Consider the following 24,290-nt stretch of genomic DNA (forward strand, 5'->3'; position numbering starts at 1 on the left):
TTAGATTAGGCTACATCAAGTAACAAAAACATACTAAGGGCCTCTCAGCTTACAAGTTTCTATGTTTTATGATCAATTTTTAAAAACAAGCATTTTCTAATAGAATTTATTTTCAAAGTTTCTTACTTTTGATTACTTAATGTAAAAAACAATTGCCTATTTTATCATATCTGACTTACAAATTCAGAATTAATTCTGCATATTATATATATTAGCAAAGAGAAAAATCACACCAATCTCATTTACTATATTAATTAGCAACTAGCATATAAATTATATTGTATTCCATGCAAATTAATGTCAGATAGTTATGTTATGTTTACTTTTTTAGTGCACAAATCCATACATTTTTACCTTAACTAGACAGAAAATTACCCTAAATAATTTTCAGTGGTTTTTAAATAAAACTAATTTTCCTACTTAATTCTTTGAAGTTTTAGGTAATGGAAAAGTAGTCAAACTTAGCTTTTCTGTATGATACCTCTTCTGAATTAAAATTTATTAAAATTATCCAAAAGAAGTTAAAATGTTAGGTTCCTCCAAGGTAAATAAAAATTATCATTACCGAGTATCTACTAAATTATGATTCAATAATACCAAAGAAAAAAGAATATAATTTCTATCGAAAGTGTTCACAATCTAGGAGTAGAAATCATTCATGAAATAAATTAGAATACTCAGAGATACCAATGAAGAACCAAACTATAAACATAGAACATAAATATATTAAGCTAAAATGAAAGAGTGAAATAAACAGTTAACCAACTGTAGAGAAGAAAGTAATGTATTTTGACTTAAGTTTCAAAAGTGATTTGGGGACATGAACAGAGTTCATGTCAGTGAAACGGATCATACCATGGCATAATCAGAGTGCAGAATTCTGAATGGTAGAGTAAGGAGTGATTTCATATATAATGTAACAGAAAGTCAGTCAGAGTCCTTCAGTCCCATCCCCCCACAGTGGCACACAAGGCCAGAGTTTTAAATAGATGAAATACTTTAAAATATTTTAAAAAACAAAACAACATAAAAAGGTGTATTTTGAGACCTGTCCTCACCCATCATCTCTTCTACCCCTATGCCTATGGATATTTACTTCAATTATTTCTTCTATAGTTGTCCAGTTCCTTTATGCAAAATGTAAGAAAATAGGGTCTATATCCTAGTATTCTTCTGCTTTCTGACACAAAGGGAATATACTATACTCTTCTGTTCCTTGCTTTAACTCAACAATCTATTCTGTATCAATACATAGGGAATTCCCTTGTCAGTCAACTCCTAGTAGAATAAAAAACTCTGTTTACAGAGTTCTTCTTACAAATCTTTTGACCCTTCATAGTGTTCAGGCAGGAACTATTTTAGCTACTGTATAAAGCTACTTTCAGTACCACAGATTAAGAGGTGAAGTCTTAGGAATGGAAAAATATAATATTAAAATGGACAAAAGAAATAGAAAAGAGATCCTAGGAAAGAGACCATGATAGTGGCTGTGGGAATGGAAAGAGACAGATATGTAATAACATGTGAATGGATATAGGAAGCAAAGTAGTGAAAAAAAGTCAAAGATAACTCCAGGTGAACTAGGATGATGGCAGTAGCAACTATGTTAATGTGAACTGAATATTAACTGGAAAAGGCTAATTATCTGTAGAGTGAAGCCAGGAAAGAGGAGGTGGGAGGTGATAAAACTGTATTAAGCTGACTTCCAGGCCCTCAAAATCTTCTCTAGCCAACCTTTTCTGTTTCACCACTATTCACTGTATTTAGTTTCCTTTAGTCACATCAAATAACCTCACTTTTCATTAAACATCATGTATGCTTTTAGTCCTCTAAGCACAGGCTTGGGTTAGTCTCTTAGCTTTTTAAGAATATACTCCTTCTCCATTACCTGTGCAGTGAATTCTATTCATGAAGGACGGACTTCTGTGCAACTCTCTTCAATCTCTATTTCTTTCTCTTCTTGCCCCTCCCTCAATCTCCTTCTTGGCTGGAAGAATTTATTATTCCCTTGAATGTGTACCATCAGCATCATACATACCTCTTCATAGTATGATCACACTTTATTACTCTTCTTTGTTTACATCCCACTCCTCTAGAAATTGTTTAATCGTTTCACCCTAGGAGTCTAAATAGCACCTGGCTGGTAACAAGTACTTGACAAAGTATTTGTTGAATTTCTCAACCAAGAGCAGGACATACACAGATCAAGTAGTAATCTTTAGACGTCATGAGAGTAGATAAATGAACTTCTAGAAGTGAAAAATGCAAAGAACTGTCTTTGGTGAAGTAATATATAAAATTAAGTATTCTAAGGGCCATAATGGACCTTTAATGTCTGTACGTACAAATCAGGGAAGAAACAGGGTTCATTAGATTTCTTTTGTTTTCTTCTTGATACATCAACATGCTTACATTTAAAGTTCTAATAGGCAATAGAAATAGAACCAAAATAAGTTAGTTTGACTAATAATGGATAGGGAGTTTCTTTTGGAGGTGATGGAAATGTTCTAAAAGTACATTTTGGCTGTGGCTGCACAACTCTGTAAATATACTAAAAACTAATGAATCATACACTTTAAATAGGTGAGCTGTATGGTATGTAAATTATACTTCGATAAAGCAGAAAAGTAACTTAGCACTTTAATATACCGATTCCCATAAAAGAGGGAAAGGGGCAAAGTCCAGATTTTCTAATCTGCATATGAGACCTAGTTTATGTCCAGGATCTATTTGTGCAAGGCATTTTACTTGCAGCTATGGCTTTCAAATGCTTTTAAACAGAGAACCTCAGGACCCTCACTCTCAAACCATATCTTCTGCAGAACCCTAAACATAAAATAGATATAAATGACCCATCAAATGTCCTTATAATGATCTAGAGTACCACTACTAGCGTTTAAAAACCATTAATTTAGATAAACTCATTTAATTCTTCAAGTAATACTATAAACTAGGAATGATTAGTCCCATTTTAAAGATGAAGAAACAGACACACAGAAACATATATTTATTCAAGGTTACCAGAGTAGAAGTAGTAGAGAGTTGAGATTCAAATCCCGGTCAGATTCCAATGTACACCACAGATAAAGAGTAGGGAAAATTATATTTTCCTCAAGTATAATTTATTGCTTCTTTTGTATATGCTTTATGAAAGAAAGTATATTTGTTGATTAGTACATATTTGGGCTTTTTTTGGTAATACACATAATTTATGTATATGTGGTAAAAGGTTATTTTGGCCAATATATATATTATCTAGAGATCCTTTCTCAGTTTCTTGAAGTAAAGGAAAATACCACGAGAAATGATTTCTGTAATCCCAAAGATTAATTATTTTTATGTAATGTGAGTTCAAAGGAGAATACAATTTGGATAACAATAGTTACATGTAAAACAGAAAAATTAAAAATATAAAACAAAATAACAAGGTCAAGATAATAAACAGATTTTTGGTAACTTCAATAAATATCAAGAATAAATAGTAGGAAGGGAGTATTATAGAAAACCAAAGGACTATGCATGGAATACAAACTACATCTAGTGAATATGAACTCTGAAAGCCATGAATTTCTCAAAAATCTCTTTAAAAGGGCTAAGTAAAGAATCTGATTTTTAAAAAATTCTAGTGTTTTTCTCCCAATTTCAGAATTGCCAGTGGAAAATCAGCCTGATGTTTTTTACTCTTCAGTATACTACATCAACATTTATATTAAATTAACACAAAACACATAAGCACAACTTTTTTTGACCGGTAACAGCCTATTTTGAAATAGAACAGAAGTGGGCACTTTTAAAAACCAGCTTGCCCCACTCACTCACAAAAATGGAGAATTCTTAAGAGTTATCTGGGATGTACAAGTAGTATTCCTAATTTGTCTTTTGAAAAACCATTACCAAGAGACCTGTCAGATGACCTGTACAAGGTATGAAACCAATTCCTTCTTCCTTTCTGTAACTTTAAGGGATTTTTCCTTCTCTTACCCATTCTTTCCATTCTAGCTACAAACACTACCATTCTGGTGCTCTCTGCTCACTGCTAGGTACATATTCATTCTTCACCTTAGTCTATGACTGGTTGATGACAAAGTCTAGAGTAGTATTTCTTGGCCTTCCCTCTTTTCCAAACCCCAATTCTATCCCCTAGCACAAGTTAGCAGTGAAAATAAAGGTAAGAAGGATTAGAGTTGGGGCACCTGGTCAGTTGGTTAAGTGTCTGACTCTTGACCTCAACTCAGGTCTTGTTCTCAGAGTCATGAGTTGGGCTTCATACTCAACTTAAAAATAGAAAAAAGGAAGGAAAAGAGTTATACTTCCTTTTACTATTAGGAATCTCAATATTCTTCTTCTACTTCTCACAGGAGAGAAAGGGGATGAGAAACCCTTCTCAATTGAAAGACAATACTAGGAATACTCCATATAATGAATTAAACAGGGTTTGAAAGAACAGGGGATCTATGAATCACATCTTATCTACAGTAAAGCAGAGCCTAAGATAAGATGAACTTAGAACTGTATTTTTAGAATATAACCTATACCTAAGTTGAAGATCATTTAAAACCTAGCTTTTCCTTTTCTTTCTTTCTTCACATGTTTAATCCTTACCATCCTTTAGTGCTGTATTTGGATATCCAATCCCCTGGGTGGGTAGCATTTGTAAGCTCTATCATAAGTCTGCAGTTGCTCTGTCACTAGAATATGAACTCTTTGTGACTATTTATTTATTATTATATGCCCTGTCCCCTGCAAGGTAACAATTTCTCCAAATCTCAACTGCTTTCTAGGATGTAACAAAATAGCAGTTAATATATTTTCCATTATTTAGGTGTACATTTTGTTGCATTTCACGCTGATGGGTTTGAACTGGTTTGCCATCATAAAAAATTATGTGGTGCAAAACGCAGATAATACATGAAATTATCTTTGAAGGTGTTCTATGACACGGGTGGATGAATATATTTACTCTGGAGTACTTGTTCATTTGACAGAATGACTTCGAAATCATAAATAAAATTCATCTATGCAGTGATGGACATTGCACTTTCAAAGTAAGGAACTTGGTTAGGATCTTCAATTTTTACAACAGGCCAACAATCTAACCACTTATCTCATTTCCAGATAGATACATTTTTCTCTCAACCAAGAACACTGAATTTCTAGCATTTCAGGCCCAAATCAAAATATGCAACTTCAACTTCTCTGCTATCAAATCCCTACCAAAAGCCCAAATGAAAAAAAGTAGGAACATACTATGCAATGTTTCCATTCTAGATACTAAAATGTTATAAACTTAGACCTAACTACTTGGAAACTCATAAACTCCCTCACTGAATTATATATATTTTTTTAATTTTTTAAAAGATTTTATTTAGGGGCGCCTGGGTGACTCAGTGGTTTAAAGCCTCTGCCTTTGGCTCAGGTCATGGTCCCAGTGTCCTGGGATCGAGCCCCACATCGGGCTCTGCTCAGCGGGGAGGCTGCTTCCTCCTCTCTCTCTGTCTGCCTCTCTGCCTACTTGTGATCTCTGTCTGTCAAATAAATAAATAAAATCTTAAAAAAAATATTATTTATTTTAGAGGGGGAGACAATGTGTAAGCAGGTGCAAGCGAAGGTGGAGGAGGGCAGAGGGAGAAGACAGAGAACCTCAAGCAGACACCCATCATGACCTGAGTGGAAATCAAAGTCGAACACCCAACCAACTAAGCCACCCAGGCGCCCTGAATTATATTTAATATTAAACTCATGACTTTCATTAAGGTTATTATATAGAAGTAATTTTATATTAAAATATAAATTTTATATGTATAAGAGTTAAAATTATATTAAAATTAATTACACAAAAGTGTAACTGATATTAATATTCTGTATCATTACATCACTCAATTTATTCTAGATAACGCCCAATATGAGCAATGTATTTTGTAATCCGATACTAAGCAACGGTTTGCTTAGAATAAAAAATATACTTAAAGTAAATAAATATATAGAAAGAAAGAAAATTTAAGGGTCCCTGGCTGGCTTAGTCAGTGTAGCATATGACTCTTGATCTCGGGGTCATGAATTTGAACACCACAGTGGGAGTAGAGCTCACTTAAAATAAATAAATAAAAAATTTTTAAAAAGAATAAAAAACTTCTCCTTTCTGACAGGAAGGGTTTGTTGTTGTTGTCTTAATCACATCTGTCTTTTTTTGAATCTGGGTTGCCTGAAAATACAAAGCCAAATTTGAGAATTATCGTAACTATATGTCACCTATTCCATTTTTATTTCATTATTTTTGTTTCATGCGCTATTTGTGAAACCTGCCTCAAATCTGCTCTAGGAAACAGAAACAACTTTAATCTATAAGTTATACTATATATTGACTCCTAAAAATAAAATGACTAAAGTGACCTATGTCATAAAAATTTCAACATGTAAATGAAATGGTCTTTATAGATAAAAAGTATTAAAAATACAAATATTAGCAACCTTATTATAATGAAATACCCAAAACTGCTTTACTTATAATATTTCTGGAAAAAATAGAGATTTATATGGCACTTATAAACATAAGAAGTCTTAGTTTACTACGACTCTCAGAAGCTTTTAGTTTTAGTTTATAGCAACAATGTGTTGAACTCTTAAAAGATATACCCAGGAAAGGAAGAGTAAATTTTATTTAAAGTAAGTGCCAGAAAGGAAATAATAAAAATTAGAGCAGAAATCAGTGAAGTTAAAAACAAGAAATTAACAGAGAAAAATCACTGGAACCAAAAGCTGACTCTTTGAAAAGATCAATAAAACTGATAGATATCTAGCCAGGTTAACTAAGAAAAAATGAGAGAAAACACAAATGGAAAATATCAGAAATGAAAGAGAGGCCATTACTACTGATCCTATGACATCAAAAGGATGATGGAGTATTTGAACAATTCTGTGCCCATAAACCTGAGAGTCTAGGTGAAATAACTCACTTCTTTAAAAGACACAACCCATAAAAACTCACTAGAAGAGAAACAGATAACGAGAATACATCTACATCTATCAAAGAAATTGATCAATAACAAATAACCTTCCACAACAGAAAGCCTAAGGTCTAGGTGTGCTCACTAGTGAATTCTGTCAAGCATTTAAAGCAGAAATTATAACAATTCTCTATAATCTATTTCAGAAAATAGAATGCAAATAATTAGAAACTAGATGCTTTCCAGCTAAGATCAGGAACAAGGCAAAGATGTCACCTCTTGCACTCCCACTTAACACTGTATGGCAAGCCCCAGTTAATGCAACAAACAAGAGAAGGAAATCAGAGGTATACAGATTGGGAATGAAAAAATAAAACTCTTCATTTGAGCAGACACAACTATAATGTAGAAAATTTCAAAAAAATTTCTGGAACTAGTAAGAGACTATAGCACAGGTGCAGAATACAAGGTTAATATACAAAGTCAACGGCTACAGTAGGAAAAAGGCAAGGATGTCCCCTCTTGTACTCTTTCAACATCATAATGGAGGTACTAGCTAATGCAATTAGAAAAGAAAAGGAAATAAAAAGAAAAACGACGGGGAAGGAAGGAATAAAACTGTCTTTGTTCACAGATGACATGCTTTTTTATATAGAAAATCTGAAAGAAACGACAACAAAAACTCCAGGAACTAGTGAGTGATTATAGCAAAGCTGCAGGATACAAGGCTACTATATAAAAGCCAACTTCTTTCTACTATATAAAAGCCAACTTACTTGTCACTCAAAAAATAAGTAAATGAAATAGTTATAAATCTAACAAAATATGTATAAGATTTTTATGAGGAAAGCTATAAAACTCTGATTAAATAAATCAAAGAACAATGAAGTAAATGGAGAGAGATTCCATGTTCTTCCCAACTTGATCTATAGATTCAATACAATCTCAATCAAACCCCCAGCAAGTTATCTTGTAGATATCAACAAACTGATTCTAAGGTTTATATGGAGGCATGTGAGACCCAGAATAACCAAAACAATACTGAAGGAGAAGAAAAAAGAAAGAGGACTTTATCACCTAAAATATAGCCACAATACTTATGTGTTACTAGCCAAAAAGGAGGACAAATAACAGAAAAGAGATACGCAGAAATAGACCCACACAAATATAGTCAGCCTATCTTTCACAGAAAAGCAAAAGCAATTCAATGGAAAAAGGACAATCTTTTCAACAAACAGTGCTGGAACAACTGGATATCTACATGCAAAGAAAAGAAATTAATCTAGCACAGACCCTACCTTTCACAAAAATTAACTAAAAATGGATCATAGACCTTAAGGGAAATTCAAAACTATAAAACTCCTAGAAGATAACATAAGAGAAAATTTAGATGACTTTACGTATAGCAAAGACCTTTCAGATACAACACCAAAGGCATGATCCACTAAAGAAAAAAATCAATAAGCTGGACTTAATTAAAATTAAAAGCTTCTGTTCTGTGAAAGATACCAACATACCGTCAAGAGATTGAGAAGACAAGCCATAGGCCTGGAGAAAATATCTGAAAAAGATACATCCATTAGAGGACACTTCCCCCCAAAATATAGAGAACACTTAAAACTCAACATTATGAAAATAAACAACCAGCTTAAACAATAGGCCCAAGAGGGGAACAGACACCTCACCAAAGAAGATCCAGATGGCAAGTAAGCATATGAAAAGATGATCCACATCATATGTCATTAGGGAACTGCAAATTAAGACTTAGAATTAATTAATATTAATTAAAATTAATATTAGAATCACTGAAACCCAACATTGACAACACCAAATGCTGATAAGGATGTGAAGCAACAAGAACTTTCATTCACTGCTGGTGGGGATGCAAAATAGCACAGCCACTTTGGAAGGCAGCTTGGCAGTGGGCAGTTTTGTTACAAATCTAAACACTCTTAACCAGATGATCCAGCCACCAACTCCTTGGTATTTAACAAAGGAGCTAAAAACATACCCACCCATAAACCTTCTCATGGGCATTCACAGCATCTTTATTTATAACATATATATCCAGATAGTGAATCTACCATTCTACCATACTACCCAGAAAAGTTTCCTTGTTGTAATGCCTTTCGGCCCTCCAACACTCTTCTCCAAGTTACTAGGCCAGCACTGATCAGCATTTTGTCACTGTAAAATAACTTGCATTTTTATGAATTTTATGTAAATACAACCATAGATTATGTACTCTTCTCTAATGTGGCTTCTTTCACTCAGTGTATTTGAAATTCAAACATATTATTGTATGTGTCAACAGTACCTTCCTTTTTATTGCTGAATAGTATTCCATTTTACAGATATACCACAATTTATTTATCCAATTCAGCTGTTGGTGGACATTGAGTTGTTTCCAGCTTTTGGTTATTACAATGAAGTTGCTATGAATATTTATGCTGTGTACAATAAACACAGGCTTTCATTTGTCTTGGGTAAACACCGAGGAACAGAATGGCTGGACCAATGATAGGTTTAACATTTTAAGAAATTGAGAAACTATTTTCTAAAGTGGATATAACATTTTGTATTTCTACCAGCAGTGTATCAAAGTTCTAGTTCCTCTATATCTTTGCCAAAGGCTGGCATTATTGATTTTTAAATTTTAGACATTTTTAATAGATGTGTAGTGACGTCTCATTGTGGGTTTTGCTTCCATTTTTCTAATGATTACTGAGATTGAACTTACTTGTCACCTATATATCTTTTTTAGGTAAGTCTGTTTAAACCTTTTGTCCATTTTTTAATTAGGTTGTTTATTTTCTTATTATTGAATGTTCTAAGAAGTCTTTATTTCTTTGAATTTAACCTTTATAATTGGGTCTCAATGACAATGCTTCATCTTAACAAAAGCAGATGGCAGAGAAGTAAGTGCAAAGAGCTAGAGAAAGGTAATTTCATACATTTTTTGGAAAGGTGGAAACGGTCTCCCGAAACTCACAGTGAGTGAGAAGTTAAAAGGATATTCCAACTCATTCAAGAGCTACCTTTGGTCCTAATTGAAGAAAACTTCAAGTTCTGACAGTCACTAATCTTATTTGGGTAAGACTAGGTAAAAGACGATGATAGCTTGTCCACTGGGGACTTTCTATTATAGAATATATTGTCACCCTGCCTTGAAAAGACACCAAGGTCATATGAACATTCGCTTCGTATATATACTTATATACTGAAATCATTTAAAATACAGCCAGAGAGGGGCTAAGCGTCTGCCTTCAGCTCAGGTCACGATCTCTGGGTGCCAGGATCAAGCCCCTCATTGAGCTACTGGTTCAGTGGGGAGTCTGCTTCTCCCTCTCCCTCCTGTTCATGTTCTTTCTCTGTTTCAAATGAATAATAAAAAAAAATACAGCCAGAGAAATGTTCTGATTTCCAGTATAGTAAATTTCTTCCCTACTGTGATAGGGGAGTGGTGATCAATTAAGCAAAGTTAGTTAATGTAAAGAATGTAAAGAATGACCAAAACCCCCCCGGCAAACCTGTTTGGGGTATATGTGTGTGTGTGTGTGTGTGTGTGTGTGTGTATTTTCTAAATACTGCCTTTTAACCTAAGACCTAAAACACACAATCGTCTGTCAATCTTGATGTAGGTCTGATACCTTTTGAGTACAGAGATTTCACTAAACTTTTTTTCCTTTCCTACATAAAGCACACCTATAATGGATCACCTATGATTTCTAGGTTCAAATTCTCTGAAGTAGAACCAAAAACCTTACAGACATTTACAAAGAAATTTTAGTTTTTTTACAAGATTTTCCAAGTTTTATAGTTAAATTTTTTTTTTTACCCTATACAAAGTTAAACAGTAAAATCGCTATCTTCAGTAAGTCTAAAGTATATACCTTAGTTTTAAAGAAAAAAATCCTCTTTTCCTCCTCATACAATTAGCATAAGTAGTTTGGAATCAAATATAAATAACTCTTAGATAAACAAAATTCAACCTGTGAGGCATCCTAGCTGCCAGCTGTCTGCATCTCATAATATGGCCAGCAGCTGCCATGTTTTATATCAGGAATAAAGGGCACCAGTTAATTTGGTGTGTTGACTAGTGGAAATAAATGGAGAGAGTGTCAATTTTAGTTTTAAAGCTTATATTCCCCTAGAAGAGATAAAGAAGTTGAGCCAAAGTAAAATAAGCCCCCTGAAGGAGATGCTAAGGTTAAAAGCTGAAGTTAAAAAGTTAAAAATTATCAGTGTAAAATTACCAACGGCTAAGCCTTGTTCAGAGTGTAGACCTAAGGCAGTAGTACATCTTCTTGATCAGATGATGTCTTTAGATCTAACTCAGTACCTCTTAACATTCTCCAGAAGCAGCAGCAAAACAAAAATGTAAAAAATGAGCACCAATGAAGCCTCAATCCATAACAGGTTTTAATAGTTTGTTTTTTGCTCACTTTATTAGGATAGAGTGTTCGGATGTTAGAGATCTTCCTTTCAGATGGGAGCATTAGGGGAAAAAGTACACCATGCCGCTCTTATCTCTCATCTATTATGACTTACACATTGGTGTTTTTTCCTTTTCTTAGGTAATGCTGAAGAGTACTTAATTCACTTTGACTATGCAGGTGGGATAACAACAACTGAAATAAACTAAAATTTGTCCATAAATTATTTAAGTAATCTCAGGAGTCATTCTCCCCAAACCAGCAACTAGTGAAGCCGTTTGTATTAGAAATGAAAGAATTGCTACAAAGTGATTTAAGAGGTATGGATTACTCAAAACAAATGAGAACTCAACAATTTATTCTTTAATCTATTAAGCTAAAGTCAACCACTCAAGCCACTAAAATCATTAGAATATTAATAAACATAGGTAATAATATTTGCTAAAGTTGTGGCAAATAGATCTGCTATTTTTAGCTTTCCATTAAAACAATGATTGCCAGATAACTCATGGCTATTTCCTCTTAGTATTGTTTCAGAAAATGATCTAAGGAAATGTAAAAAGCAGTTATGATCTAAACATCCCAAAAGGAGAAATATGCAAAACTACAATGAAGATGAATACCAAGGGAAATGTTCTAAGATCTCTGCATAAAAAATCATAATAGGGCGCCTGGGTGGCTCAGTGGGTTAAGCCGCTGCCTTCGGCTCAGGTCATGATCCCACGGTCCTGGGATCGAGCCCCGCATCGGGCTCTCTGCTCAGCAGGGAGCCTGCTTCCTCCTCTCCCTCTGCCTGCCTCTCTGCCTACTTGTGATCTATCTCTGTCAAATAAATAAATAAAATCTTAAAAAAAATCATAATATTCTTCCTAATGGTAATAAAAAAATATTTACCACTTAGATGAATAAAAGTTTACAAAGAAGCTAAGCTCAAACAGTCAATAAACTCTGGTGAAAAGAGAAGAGATTATGGAAAAAAAAACTTACTTAATATTAACATTATAGCCAGAGGTACATGTATAGAATAGTAATAGTATAAATAAACATGCCACTTAAAAAGTATTACAAGGTTGGAAATTTAATAATTATGGAAGACTTTAAGAAGATATTTTATAACCAGGAGTAATGAGAAATAATGAGAATAGCAGAATCTATATGCTAATTTTGACAAGGAAGAAGAATAACTTAAAAGAGAGGGTTAACATTACAAGGACTCTTCACAGAAAACATATCAATATTTCTTGGAGTATGCGGTTTATTAAATGCAACTGTAATTGCTATGTAAATATTTAAGATAAATCTGCTCCTTTACCAACGATATTTAAAGACGTTTTGTTGTTGACTGGGTTTCTTAAAATGACCCAGAGGGAACAGTGTATCCTACAGAGGGCATCATTTTCCCTCTACAAGTGAATGTCCTTTATAGCACAGTTTCTTTAAATCAGACCCTATTAAAAATTTTAATTTTTAAATAGGATTTTAAGGATGTCAAGGAAGACATCCTTGAGTTACAATAAAACAATCATCCCAAAATGTGTGGCTTTTATATAAAACCACTTAACACACTGAATGACAATTTAGTTTGAACTTGTCTTAAAAAGAGAGCCAAAATACCAGGTCTTAAAGCAGAATTATGTAGATCATGCATGGCAGCATGTTAATGTCAGACAGACGACCTCTATTAGCACAAAGTGATTTTGAAAAACTCACATAAAATCATCAGTGTAAAATTACAAACAAACATCATTAAGAATTTATAGTAAATTCTGCCCTATAAAACACTATTTTTCATTTAGACAGCAGTAAAAGCTATCTTTCAATTCCACGCTTATTTCCAAAACTCACCCATCACTCATACTCTTCAGTTCTCCATTTGAAACACAGATCTGTCATTAATCTCCAATGACTTCCCATCCCACTTAAATTGCTATTTCTCTTGCTACCATAGTCTATCACTTTTTCCCTCCTCACCATAAGCACTATTAGTTTTCTTTTATATTCTTAAACACACCAAACTCATTCCCTGTTTTAAGGATTTCGCACTTTTTTATCTCTCTGACTGGTATGGTTGGCCCTGAGATTTTTACTAAGTGGCTCCATGTGATTCAGGTCTCTAGCTCAGACATCACATCAAAGGTGATATCCCTAATGACTTACTCCTAACCACTTTGAGTAGCCCTCCAGCTGTTCTCTAACATCTTCTATCACCTTATTTTTATATCACCTAAATGACTGAAGTTATCTTATTTTCTAATTTGGGTACTTTGTTTTGTTACTACAATACTAGCTCCAAGAGAAAAGAGACCTTGTCTTATTATCAAAGAACTTCTAGGGCCTAGCACAACACAGTTATTAAAAAAACATGACTTAATAAGTCAATTAATTTAGCTAGAATTTTCTCAAACCATAAGCTCTAGTCTCTGACCTGGAGTATATTCATATAAATTTGTAGCAGTATAATATTTATGAAGTTTTCTGAATAAAATGAAACTGAGGTGCTTTCCATAGGTACAATAATGAATTACACTGAGTTACACAAATCAGGTTTGATAGTAGGAGCTGAGCTTGGCATTTTCCTGGTTTTACAGCTATGAGACCTGAGGTCAGAAAATAAAATGTTAAGGAACAATAAACTTTACTTTGAAAAAATAGAAAAAACCCCCTGAAGTCAAAGAAAATCCAAAGAACAATTTAAATCTTACAGCCTATATAGGATTATTAACAACTGTCAGAACTTTCTAGAATTTGTTTTTACTTCTTGTCTATTTATTTGCATGTAGCTCCTAGCACCCTGCCCAGCACACAGTAAATACTCTAAAAATGTTTGTTTAATGGAGCATAAGACCCCTAGAATTTAATTACAATTTAACAGATGTAAACTAGACTTATATTTTGTTTTAAAACAATAAAGTTTTTAGAACTTTTTATATTAGATTCATTCTTCACCTTGTAAGCAAAGCTTTTCTTTCCTTCTGAAGGAAATTCTCAGTATAGCTCTCTGCTGCATAATGATCTCAGGTATTTACAGATCTGAGTAACCTTTTCCCATTTTACAAAGATGGTACATATGGAAGGGAAAATATCATCAATAGAGTCATCTGTAGACAGCACAATTATTCTATTTCTATTCCTGTAGGTACATGAAAATAGCAAATATCAATACTGAGATGTGGAACAAAAGAAATTATGCATGTTTAACTTCCATGTTGCACAATGTCCATTATCTATCTGTGCTAGCTCCACCCTATTCTCTATAACTTTTTAGATCATTTAAAAAAGGAAAATGTTTAAGTCCCCTTTCCATAATTCAAGGTGTTATCAACATCCTTGATAGGCAACAAGCATATTTAGCTTTTTTACATTGCTTTTTCAAATGTAATGTATCACATGGAAAGCAGGGGTCCATAATAATCATGTCCTAACATATGGTCAATCTATCATTGAAATTCAGCTCCACACCCAGAGAATAAGTGACAGTAGAATACTGAGGGACTGATTAAGTCAGGCTGATAGGGGATAATCATGAACAAAGTAAGGAGATAAAAAAGAGCTATGATAACAACATATAGAAAATATAATCTACTTTTTTCAAAATCACAGAACAAGCGACAGCAGCTTTAATGGTGAAAGACTCATCTAAAACTAAAAGTTAATGGACATTTTAGATAGTACTATAGTAAAAAGGATGTCTAAATCTGTATTATTGATGGTTAGACACACAAGTCTACTGTTAAGAGTAATAAGCGGAGAGAGAGTATTGAGGAAATACTGAGACAACGGAATAGAAATATCACAGATTCTAACTTCTATTTACTGAACATGTGACCTTGCCAAATCACTATTCTCCCTGGATTCTTAAGCTTCTTCATTTGCAAAAAATGAAGGTAATGATGTTGCCTTTGGTAATGATATCTCATAATGTTATAGTGAGGCCTCAATGGGATAATGAATATGAAATCATTTTTAAAAAGTGTAAAATCCTACATAAACAGAATACATAAATACTATTGGGGGGGGAGTTAAATTTACCTTTATATGTTCTAAAACAGCAGTGGCAACATTTGTATGGAGATCAATAAGTCTTTTTTTTTCAAGGAGTTCTGGCAAAGAACTACAAGTATCAAAAAATTGAAAATTAACCATTAAATTTTCTAAGAAAATGACACAGACCTTAATAAAACACACACCTGGGTGTTTCCTCTGAGGAAACTTAAACAGTAAAAAGTGACAAGATGACAAGTTAAACTGTTGACCAAATTTAATCTCTAAGCTTTACCATATACAGTATTCACTACTTTAATATCCGTAAAATGTTTCTTGGTTTAAAGTAATCTGTCTATTAAATATCACTATTTCACCATTTCACTTTCTGATTCCAAAATCTGGAGGTTTAGAATATAATCAGATTAATGAAAATATGATTTTACCTATAAGTATAAAACACATTTCCTCTCTTGATGGCATTTCATATCAGAAATTGTATTTAACCTTTAGTTAATAAAATAATAGCAGCAATGATAAAATTAACAATAACTTATTTTATCACCACTAATATATTCTTGGTAAAAATATCCCCATTTTATAATTCTAACTAGAGAAAGAGGCAAATGATCTGCTATATGAAATTTAAATCAGTTTGAACATCTTAAAAACACAGTTTAGGTTTTTAAGGGTCTATGCTATTACCTACTATTTCTTATTATTAAAAATATTAGCCAGATTTTTAACATTCAAAATATATCTTTCTGTAGATTTAAAGAGCAAAATAAGTCTTTATGTAGACTTAAAGAGCAAATATTGCTTACTTACCTAACAGCTGATGTAAGCTTAGCAGTATTGTCAGAAAGCATACTTATGGCTCCTTCGTCTTCCCCTTCTAGTCCCTGAGGAGGAAAAAAAGATCTCAGAAGCATATAAACTAATATATTCCTAAGATCAGTGATAAGCACTAAGGTTTAAGTTCACCCAGAGTAACAATTCTTCGCCTCTAAGGAACAAGCATATGCATTTTTGACAATTCCAGAAAAGTTCTGGTCACACCAGTCTAATTAGTTGAATGATTAAGGACCAGTGGGTATTTTTAGGTAAAGAAATAGGGCCAGACACTTGCCACAGGTCATGTAGTAATATATGGCAGAGCTGAACTCTGAGGTCAGGTCAAAGTGTAGTAGAGTGAGCAGCACTGGAAGATATACCCCTAAAATAAAGCCACATTATATATTTTTTCAGATCATAAATTCAGACTGTTCTTTTATTTTTATTTACTTATTTATTTTTAAAAGATTTTATTTGAGAGGGAGAGAGGTCAGTGGGAGAAGCAGAATCCCTGCTGAGCAGGAAGCCCAATGTGGGACTTGATCCCCGGACTCTAGGATCATGACCTGGGCTGAAGGCAGCCACTTAACCAACTGAGCCACCCAGGTGCCCCAGACCGTTCTTTTAAAACATTTTGCTCTTCTCATTATTCAGGTTTCTTTTTGACAAAGATCTTTTCTGTAAGTTAAGAATACTTTTCTTATTAAAAACAACGAATGGGGGGCGCCTGGGTGGCTCATTGGGTTAAGCCGCTGCCTTCGGCTCAGGTCATGATCTCAGAGTCCTGGGATCGAGTCCCGCATCGGGCTCTCTGCTCAGCAGGGAGCCTGCTTCCCCCTCTCTCTCTGCCTGCCTCTCTGCCTACTTGTGATTTCTCTCTGTCAAATAAATAAATAGAATCTTTAAAAAAAAAAAAAAACAACGAATGGTTTCAAATTTTCATGAGGAAAAAAAGTTAATCTCTTTCTCTCTCCAGATGTCCTGCTTTTCTGTAATTCTAAGAAAGCAAAAGAAATCTTACCATGATGCTTTTAAGTCGTTTAACCTCATCTTCCTGTGCTCTGTAAGATTCTAGTTCTTGCTGAACTGATTCTGCAACTTCTGGGAATGGACTGAAACAGTATTGAGCAAGAGGAACTATGAGCATGACATTAAAATGTTGATTTTTATATGATTCCTGAAGTATATTCAATGAGGATTTATTTTGATTTTAAATCTACCTATTTGAATATATTTAACATATGACACAGCATAAATTTAGCATAAATATAACCACATATCTTCGTGGATATCTATTTAGATTATTCATACTATTTCTTTAAAATGCCTACCATAATTCTTATACACCTAAGCAAATTTAAATTTATTTCTATTATTTTCATTAACTATATCACATTTTTTTTACCTATACACTATTAGAAAAAAAAATAAAATATTTAAGTGACTGAAAAACAAGAGAAGGCATGGTATATGAAATATCAATTAAATATTATCACCCAAATTAACACAGAGTGTCACAGGGTTCATATAATTACAAAGATGGCATGCAAAAAAAAAAAATTCATGCAAGTAATTGTGAAAAAAATCGTTTAATTCTGTAAGCTTAATATCTTAGAACATTGCTAGTAAAAATAGAACATAGGTCACAGTTTCTTTTTTTGGTCTAATGCCTGACGTCTTCGTCCAGGTAAGTGTGTTTTAGCAGTAATTTCTATAGACTTCAGACACAAGTGATCTGCAATCATTGAGAAGCTTTGGTAGAAAAAATTTCATATGGTACTAATCTTAAATAATTCTAAATAAATGTATGTTAACCATAAATGGTTCATAACATAAGTATTTTTCATTTACAGCTTTAGAAGTGGCCAGAAGCTTTTCTTCCTTTAAGAAAGAAAAGCTCCTGTCCGTGCAGCAATGAAACAAAAACCTTTTAACGCTTCATTAATGATCAGCACATCTCATCCAGTAGAGACTGAGAGAAATGACAGAAGACCCTGAGAGGATTTTGAAGACCATGGTCCAGTTTTGCATAACAATCACAGGCTCTAAACTCAGCTTCAAAAGACTGTATGCTGGCAGAACATAGCACTGAGCATATTAAAATGTGCTGGTTGAACTAGAAGATCCTAAAATCTCCAGTATCTTCAGATCTCAGGGCTAAAAGACATCCATAACAGCTAACATTTATGGAAGGTTTACTGTACGCCAAACACAAAGTGCTAAGACTGTCTCTCTATTCTTTCATATAATCTAACCACAGTCTTGCTGAGGTATGTGTATTAATAATTAGGACCACGCCTTTTGGGATCTTCCAGGACTGGACTTTATTCTTGCTTTTATCTCTGATAACTGAATGACTCTGGGCAAGTTACTCCTTTATTTCACTTCATCTTCATAACAACCTTCTGAAATAGGGCAACAGGTAGAATAATCATACCTACATTTTACTGATAGAGAAACTGAAGCTCAGAGAGATTTAATTTACTTGTTTTACTCCACACTAACTGCCAGTGTCTTTGCGCCCACATTACTGTATTTCTAGAATATTGTAGTATGACATTCAGAGTGAGAGTTATTCAGGGCTATTCTTATTTATAAACAAAAAATTAAAATTCTTACTATTCAACTGACTTCTAAGATTGTTCCTAAATATATAAAGGAAATATTCAAATCTTCCATATTTGAATGAGATTTTTTTCTTAAGGGTCTTTTCTACCAGAAAATATAAATCTTAAAATTAATTTTAAAATATCCTCTGCCTTTTCTAGAAATAATGTAAATGTAATTTCTTGTACTTTGCCATTATACCAAAAATCAGACTATGGAATTCCAAAGAGAAGAAAATTATTTAAAATAAATTATAACAGTACCCAAATTGCCAGTCAGAAAGAGGGAAACAGTGACTTTTCTCTGCAGAGAAAATAAAATTCCTTGTTATAAGCAATGTGACTTTGCAATGTTAAAAAAAAAAAGTTATAAATAAAAAGATAAAACACACAAAAAACCCAGATGGTTGAATCAAGTCTCCATCTTACTTCTCTATTAACATAAATGAGGTCAAAAAGAACAGCCATATCAAGGACTTGGTCACATATAGGTATAGTAATACTTTAAATACTCAAAATAATAATAATAAATAACATTTTATTTCCATAATTGTTGGTAAGCAGCCTTTTTCTCTCAGAGGAATGCTTTTTTTGGGGGGGGAGGGTTTAGAATGATTTCTCTAGCCATGATGACCACTAGATAACTATTTTAACAATTATTGAGCTCATAAAATACCCTAAACTCTAAGGGAATATAGCAATACATGGGATCTGTATATCTGCCTATAAGAAATCACACAACTAATTATTATTTCTAATGTGCTTTAAATAAATGTTTTTCAGGTTTAGGTATTCTCTTTCCATAGAGATTTAAAACTGTGTTTGTATGAAGGCAAACATGGAACAAAGAGGGAAGATTACACTTTGACATTTATCACTAAAACCTATTTTAAAGAAAGGCAGAAATGATCTTGCAGAAGGTCAGTGGGGACAGCAACAAAATTTAGAAAGACTATCTGTAAAACCTACAAAATCGTATGGTATAAGTTTACTGAAAAACAACCAACAAGAAACAACCTAGGAACTGAGAAGAAATAGATACATCCCTATAGACTATGTAATTATAGCTTCTACTCATTGTGTAGAAGAACCACCATCATCTTTTTTATTTTTTTCATCAAATTCATTAAGTCAGATGACATCTTCATTTCCCTGTAAAGGGGTGAATCTTTAACTTACTGATGTTTATCTTACCTTCCCTTATGTTTCTGCCAAAATTTATCAACTGGAGTTAAATCATAAGACTTCTTGTTTTTTCTCTTTGGTCTAGCACCAGCTGGAGAATTTTCTACTCCTGAAGATTCTTCCAAATTAACTCTGTTTAAGTGGAAATCCTAGGAAAAAGCAAACCTTTCTTAAGTAACTGTTCAAGAACCATAACATTTCCTACAACAAGGAAAATAACACAGATTGTTACTGCCTTTTCTAATAATTCTAAGGATAAAATACACATTTGAAATTTAAAGACCTCCTTCCAATGTTTCGTTACACAAAGGTACCTTTAATATTTATGTATTTTAGTTAAAGTAGTAGATGCAAATGATTAAAATTTCAAAAAATACATAAAAATCATGTTAAGGTTCTTGTGTATCCTTCTAGAAAAATATTTTTGCATATGCCAACATACACATATCCTTTTAATTTTAAAGACTTGCATTACATTATACATTTTCTGTACCTTTTCTCACATAAGGATATATTTTGGAGTTCTTTCTCTACCTATATGTGTACATCTACCTCATCTTTATCATGGTTATATAGTAGTCCAACATTCAGACATATCTACTTATTTACCCAGGTCTTCTTTTTTTTTTTATTTTTTTTATTTTTTAAAGATTTTTATTTATTTATTTGACAGAGAGAGATCACAAGCAGGCATAGAGGCAGGCAGAGAGAGAGAGAGAGGAGGAAGCAGGCTCCCTGCCGAGCAGAGAGCCCGATGCGGGACTCGATCCCAGGACCCTGAGATCATGACCTGAGCCGAAGGCAGCGGCTTAACCCACTGAGCCACCCAGGTGCCCATTTACCCAGGTCTTCTGATGTTTACTTGTTTCCAGTAACAAACATAATCTTAAATAAATATTTAATTTTCTTTGAGAGGGGAAGAGAGATAAAAAAAGAAATAGGGAGTGATGGTAAAGAAGGGAAGGAGGGGCAGAGGGGGAATCTTAAGCAGGCTCCATGTCCAGTGTGGAGCCCATTGCAGGGCTCGATCTTACAACCTGAAATCATGATCTGAGATGGTATCAAGAGTCAGACACTTAACTGACTGAGCCATCCAGCTGCCCCTTAAATATAATTTTTAAACTCTTAGATCCTTAATGTTCTGATCTGTTGATTGATGTATTTTTTTTTTTAAAGATTTTATTTATTTTTTGACAGAGAGTGATCACAAGTAGACAGAGAGGCAGGCCGAGAGAGGGAAGCAAGCTCCCTACTGAGCAGAGAGCCCAATGCGGGACTCGATCCCAGGACCCTGAGATCATGACCTGAGCCGAAGGCAGCGGCTTAACCCACTGAGCCACCCAGGCGCCCCTTGATTGATGTATTTTTTAAAAATAACTACAACAGAAGCTATAATAATAACAGTACTTCCTTTTACATAAATTCTAGGAGCCAGATACCACTACATAATTATACATTTTTCTGCCTAGAACTACTTTGACTGACATGAGACTTGATTTTTGCTCTTTCTCAGAAAAATGCACACACAAAAACCAAAATAAAAGTATTTTATCTTTTCCCTTTCCTTCCTGCCTTAGACCTGGGAGTTCCTTCATGTAATAGCAGTATTTTATGGTTCAACTCTACTCTGAAGAATAGTGAGCCCAAGACAAAATATGGCTATCGGGACGACTGGATGGCTCAGTCAGTTAAGGGTCTGACTTGTGGTTTTGGCTCCGGTCACGATCTCATGGTCCTGGAGTTGATCACAGCATCGGGCTCTGAGCTCAATGGGGAGTCCACTCAAAGATTCTCTCCCTCTGCCCCATTCTCCCCACCTGTACACACTCTCTCTAAATTAATAAATCTTTAAAAAATTAATAAAGACAAAATATGGCTATCAAGAAGTGAGTGAATGATGATCAAAAAATAAATTATATGGAGAAATTATCTAGCATGGCAATATTACTATCATCTCTAAGATATGTTCTTAATTAATAATTAAACTTCTAGGTCTTAGCAGATTAAATGTACTGAATATAATATGATCTCTTGATAAAACTAGGTAAACAATACTGACTCTAATACATCAGACCATACCCTGCAACTTTCTCAAGTCCTTAATACACTAATTTATTTGCTTGTTAATTTTTCCTATGACACAAAAAACAAGAGTGCAAAATATACAGATGTCCAATTGCCATAGCTGATTAGTAAATCTATTGACAAAGAGTATATATAAACGCTGTATTTTGGCCTGCTAATACTGTATCTTTCCTATAGACTCTTCACATCCTCATAGGATAAATACATCAGTAAATTCAATTGCTCTTCGCATCCTCATACTGTAAAAATTGTTTATATAACTAATCAAATAGGAAGAAAACACAATAAACAGATAGTAACAGCTAAATCTGAGAAGAACTCTTGCTTTAAAAATTAACAATAGAGCGGCACCTGGGTGACTCAGTGGGTTAAAGCCTCTGCCTTCGGCTCAGGTCATGATCCCAGGGTCCTGGGATCGAGCCCCGCATCGGGCTCTCTGCTCAGCAGGGAGCCTGCTTCCTCCTCTCTCTCTGAATGCCTTTTTGCCTACTTGTGCTGTCTGTCAAATAAATGAATATTTTTAAAAAATTAACAATAGATACCAATAGTTAAATAGTTATGCCTTATTAACTAGAATTTCTAGCAAAGTACTTTCCATAGTGATAAGACAGCTCATTCAAAATAAAGTAACTTGTTAACAGAACTACTGGTTGAAAAATAAGAGCACATAAGGTGCCTGGGTAACTCAGTCAGTTAAGCATCTGCCTTCAGCTCAGGTCATGATTCCAGGAGTCTGCGACTGAGCCCCGCATTGGGCTCCCTGCTCAGCAGCAAGTCTGTTTCTCCCTCTCCCTCTGTTTGCTGCTCCCCATGCTTGTGCACTCTCTCTCTCAAACAAATAAATAAAATCTTAAAAAAAAAAAAAGAAAAGAAAAAGAAGAGCACATACTATTACTGAAGTACTGATGGAATACTTAAAACACAAAATGATAAAGAAATTAAAAAATGGTAAGAATTTTGAGAAACAACATAATAGCGGCAAGAAACTTCCACTGTTTGCACAACTGCCAGGCAAATAAGGAAAATTCTAGTCTTGGAAATTGGGAAATTAGAACATTCTGTGCTGAACTTAATCACGTTCAAGAAAGTGGACATTTATACACAAATAAAAAACAGAATTAGTTTTAACATGATAGTCTAACCTTTCCTACTTATAGTCATACTTTCTTGACTTAGAAGACAGAACAATGGTGTCCCAAATCACGAGATATAAATAAATCCCACTGAGATGAAAAATACGGCTACATCTTCATCAGCCTTTGTTTCCTTTTACAAGTTAAAGCAGACCAGTAAACCCCAACAGAGCTAACATTTGGATGATATGGGTGATACTCATTTATGCAGAGCAAAGATTTATATTCACATGAGGCAAACAATTGAGCCAAATCTATCAAGTCTCTAGATCTATAGTTTATAGAAAATACTAGGGCTAGAGAATCACAACAAATTGTGTACCTCAAGAATACAATCAACAAAACACAGAAATGTAGTAAAGTCTTTAGAAAACCAACCCAATTCCTTCAACCAAAAAAATGGCAATAAAAAAGGAGTGGAAAGAGAGGAATTGTTGTAAACTGAGAAACTTAAATATGTACCAACCAATGCAACGTAAGGATACTGTCTGGATCTCTGTTTGAACAAACCAACTATAAAGATGTGTCTTTGAAACAATTAGAAAATGCTGAATACAGAGATAGAAGCAGATATTACCAAAGAATAATTATTAATTGTTAGGTATAATAATAAAATTATGTTTTTTTTTTTTTAGACAAACACTGGAATATTTATACATAGCTCATATAATGCCCAGGATAAGATGCATATTGTCTGGGAAACTAAATGATGCACATGGGGGGGTTCATTACAGTATTTTGCAACTTTGTGTTTCTATATGAATTATTCCCTAATAAAAGTCTTAAAGTTTTATTTATAACAATGAAACAGGATTTATATAGAACCCACAATTGTTTGCCCCTTGCCATAGTGATTGTGAAAGTATGTGCTGAGATGGGCCTCATTAACCTTAATTTGGGAGTGACTATGTTATGTTAGAGGTCCTCCTTGCTCACCCACATTGGACAAGAAACAAGAAATACTGTGCACAAAAATAAGTATTTGTTATTTTAATCCACTGAGGTTTGAGGGTTCTTTTATATTGAACAGTACTACCTAATTTATCCTAATTCAGATGCCAAGGTATTCTATATAGAATGAGCAAG

At 33.8% G+C, this 24,290-nt stretch overlaps 1 protein-coding gene across 1 annotated transcript in view; it reads right to left on the reverse strand.

Annotated features, from left to right (window-relative positions):
- Window positions 1-24,290, reverse strand: part of SCFD1 (sec1 family domain containing 1) — a 105,241-nt gene that overhangs the window by 46,494 nt on the left and 34,457 nt on the right. The window contains exons 11-14 of the mRNA XM_044231755.1: window positions 19,996-20,135; window positions 17,217-17,307; window positions 16,190-16,263; window positions 15,410-15,491 (exon numbers count right to left, since the gene is read on the reverse strand). Coding sequence (XP_044087690.1) covers window positions 15,410-15,491; window positions 16,190-16,263; window positions 17,217-17,307; window positions 19,996-20,135 — 387 coding nt within the window. The remainder of the gene's footprint in view (window positions 1-15,409; window positions 15,492-16,189; window positions 16,264-17,216; window positions 17,308-19,995; window positions 20,136-24,290) is intronic.

The sequence above is a fragment of the Neovison vison genome, chromosome 13, assembly GCF_020171115.1.
Source record: "Neovison vison isolate M4711 chromosome 13, ASM_NN_V1, whole genome shotgun sequence".
Classification (NCBI taxonomy): Eukaryota; Metazoa; Chordata; class Mammalia; order Carnivora; family Mustelidae; genus Neogale; species Neogale vison.